The following is a 3,612-nucleotide window of genomic DNA, read 5'->3' as shown; positions in this document are numbered from 1 at the left end:
GCCATTAGGCTACTGTAAATGAGATTTACAGTACTAAACTGTATTTCCCTTTTACAGTATCTAAATGCTACTGTTAATGTGTAATACAGTGCGTTACTGTTAAAAAAAAAGGTTTACAGTATACTACTTTAATTATTTTCATTTTTTAATACATTCATTTGTAATATATTTAAATTACCTATAATTTATATATAAAATTTATTTTATTTTTAACATACAGATAACATTTAATCCAAAGAGACATAATTTTAAATATTGAAGTCTTTGTTTAAAACAATGCAAATGCTTTAAGAAGGTGTCTGAAAAATTACATTTAAAACATACACATTTTAAAATAATTTGCAGTTTATACATTTAAAATAACACAAATTACAAACTTAAATACGTATAACACTTACTACAGGTTTATTTATTCGAAAAATTGTAATTTTATCATTCAAACCCAATGATTTTCTTTGACCCAAAATGCTGATGTTTTAAAGTGTTTTAAGTTTTCCAGTTACAATGGGAGTAGACTGTGATCACCTTTAAGGCTTCTAAAGGATGCAAACGCATTATAAAATGAATCCACATTATATGTGCTATATATTTCATGTGTCCTGAAGACATACAAATAGGTGTGGTGAAAAAAAATCCATATAATCAAATTTGACCAGTCATTTCTCTGCTCACAGTCAAGTTTATTGTCAAGTCTGCAACAACCAGGACATACCAGCAAGATATTCACATCAGGAAGAAGTGTAGATGCAGTATTTGAAGAGTTTGACATAGGACTTCATAAAACGGATTACAAACACAATCATGTATATGAAAACAAAATATGTGTCACAAGTTACATGGAGTTATGCTCTAATTTTTTGGTGTTATACATTTTGCATTCTCCTTTTAAAGCTGGAGAAGGTGGTCATGGTACACTAACCAGAAAACCCAAAACTCCACAAAATCAGCATTTGGTTCCTGAAGGTCAAAAAAAGCCATGATAGGTTTGAATGCTTTAAGAGTAATTTAGAAAAAGCAAAATTAACATTTTTGTAACCCTTTCATTTATAGTCAAAACGTTTCCTGGACTTAAAATAAAACTGGTTTAAAATAAAACAATGACTGCCTGTGTTTATATCCATCTTTACATTTACATTTATGAAAAAAAAATGCAAACAACAACAAAGATGCCAATCCTGAAATAAAACTGTGGTGTTTTGAACTTACTTCTAATGATTTTTTATTTTTCACAGATATTTTTGACAAACAAACTTTTGAAGGATGACCGAACAACTACAGACATTTTTTTCAGAGAATAAGGATGCTGTGGACGCTGTGATTAAAGTATTTGAGCAGAATGCCGATGTGATAGCCAGCGTCGTTGGAGATATTTTCCCTGTTTTCTCCATCGTGGCTACTTTTGTCAAGCTGGCGCTGGATAAAGTGGAGAGCAAAGAAGCCCGGTACATGACACAGCAGTTTCAGAAGGTACGAGATCGCCTCGAAGCCGTTTCTGAAGAGATCCAGCTGATCAATAATGAGATCAAGAAAAGCGGGATAGATGATAAATACTTCTCTGTGGAGGAGAACCTGCTCAACCAGTTTCGCAAATTTATGGAGGTCCTCAATGCCAAACCTGAATACATAGAAGTCAGAAAGAAGACCTTCCTGGAGCACTTCAAGAAGACAGGTGGTGACAAAAACCTCCACACTCTGTATAATGCGGTAACAGGAGATAATTTCTCCGGAGAGTCTGTGCTGGAGATCACGCTAAACTATGAGCAGAAGAGCCGCAGGCCGGTGGAGGAATTTTGTGCTATGCTAAAGCAACTGTTTTGCATCGGTTTGATAGCTTTACTGGGACACGCAAGTCTGGAAGGCTATGGTGAGGAAGAGAAGTTGCTTCAAGAGTGGGGCGAGAAGATGAAAGTGGTCCAGTCTAAAATAAACATCGTTATTGAAGACTGCATCAACAGCTTTCCCACGCAGGCTGAGCTGGACTCCAAACGTATCGTGAGGGACCACAGCGACAAAAGCAACCAGCAAGTGGCTGACATGTTAATCGAACATTTGAAAAAGAAATACGACTGGGTGTGCTGGTCGGTTCGTGTCTTTAACTCTCCTACGGGCATGTTCACCAGTAAGAAAGACTTTCATGGTTTGATGGGAAAGAGTCAATTTCAGATGCTGACATCTGATGAGAAGGTAAATGTTGTGATCTCGTACAGCGACTCACCTGAACCTGTACGTAAAGCCCAGATACAGAATCTGATCTTGGAACAGAAGAGGCCCACCATGACTGCGATGGCTGAACAGCTTTTCGAGACGATGCCTCTTTGTGTGATTCATACAGTCAAGAGCTCATGTAAAGATCTGGGCTTCTCCTGCAGCTTCTCTGATGAGCTGCACTACTATGAAAAGTTCAATAATTTCTGTGTTTTTCTTCATTCTGCCTAAAGCCGTCAGGAAACAATAATGTCATGCACTCAAAAAATATTTAGGCTTAATTATGATTTTTGTATTTTGATGGAATATCACATTTCCATCCATTTGGATTACATTCTTTTAATCTAAAAAAACAAATAAACTTTATATGATAGACATTTGTCAGATATATATAAATGTAACCAGTACGAATAAAATGTATGTAATAATTTAACTTAATCCAATGTGTTTTAAATGCATAAGAAATTGAATTATGTATTCTTTATTAATAAACCCAATTCATTTAAAATTCATAACATTTTGGTATTTTACTCATAAACCATTTTTAATAATTTATGTATGTATTACATTCCAACATTCACCCTCCTAAATCACAATATGCTATAACAATATAACACAAAAAAAGAATAGCCAGACCACTTTTTTTAACAATTTTTTAATGCTTCAAGGCATTACTCATAAGGCAGCAAAAAGAGCAACTAGCATGCCAATATAGCCATGGCTTATACACCTCGTATTTGTTAGGGATTGCGGGACAAACCCCAACGCAACGATGTCAGGGAATAACAGAAAACACTTTATTTAGAACACTCACAAAACAAAGACCCACGAGGGGGTACTCGGCATGAAACATGAAACACTTAATTTGACTAGATTGCCAGACTTGACTGGAACATATTACACGACCACGAGAACACAGCACAATACAAAATGATCCTGCACAGAACTAAAGATACACTGACATTAAATAGAAGAAACCAAACAAGATAACGAGCGGGAACAGGTGATGGGAGAAAACCAATGATTACTAATAAGCAGGAGAACGAGGGGGCGGGGTCACAAGACAAGACACCGGAGGCACATGCCAAACACAAAAACAAGGCATGAACCTCCACACAAGGCCAGGGACTGTCAGAACTCTGCCACCATGACAAAATGCAAATATAACAAGACTTCAAGGCAGAGTCCTGACAGTATTGTGTGTAAAAATAAATAAATAAGTGTGTTTCAAACATTTCAGCCACAATCAATCTCATTTCACTAATAAGAGCAAACATTTTAATGTGCTGCAGAAATAAAATTTTCACACATCTTTAATTACATGTTAGAAATATGGCAGTGTAAAAATATTCTACAGCAATATAATATATAATATTATAGTGGAATATTCCTTTAACAATTTTAAAG

General features: G+C 35.4%; 1 protein-coding gene across 1 annotated transcript; it reads left to right on the top strand.

Moving 5' to 3' along the window:
* Positions 1–471: 471 nt before the first annotated feature.
* Positions 472–2,787, top strand: LOC135717723 (protein rapunzel-like). The gene has a single exon (XM_065239906.2). It carries the CDS (start codon positions 1,261–1,263, stop codon positions 2,434–2,436), a length of 1,176 nt encoding a protein of 391 aa, XP_065095978.1. The 5' UTR covers positions 472–1,260; the 3' UTR covers positions 2,437–2,787.
* Positions 2,788–3,612: the final 825 nt, after the last annotated feature.

Source organism: Paramisgurnus dabryanus, chromosome 13 (genome assembly GCF_030506205.2).
Source record: "Paramisgurnus dabryanus chromosome 13, PD_genome_1.1, whole genome shotgun sequence".
NCBI classification, from domain to species: Eukaryota; Metazoa; Chordata; class Actinopteri; order Cypriniformes; family Cobitidae; genus Paramisgurnus; species Paramisgurnus dabryanus.
This window is presented reverse-complemented; position numbering and strand designations above follow the sequence as displayed.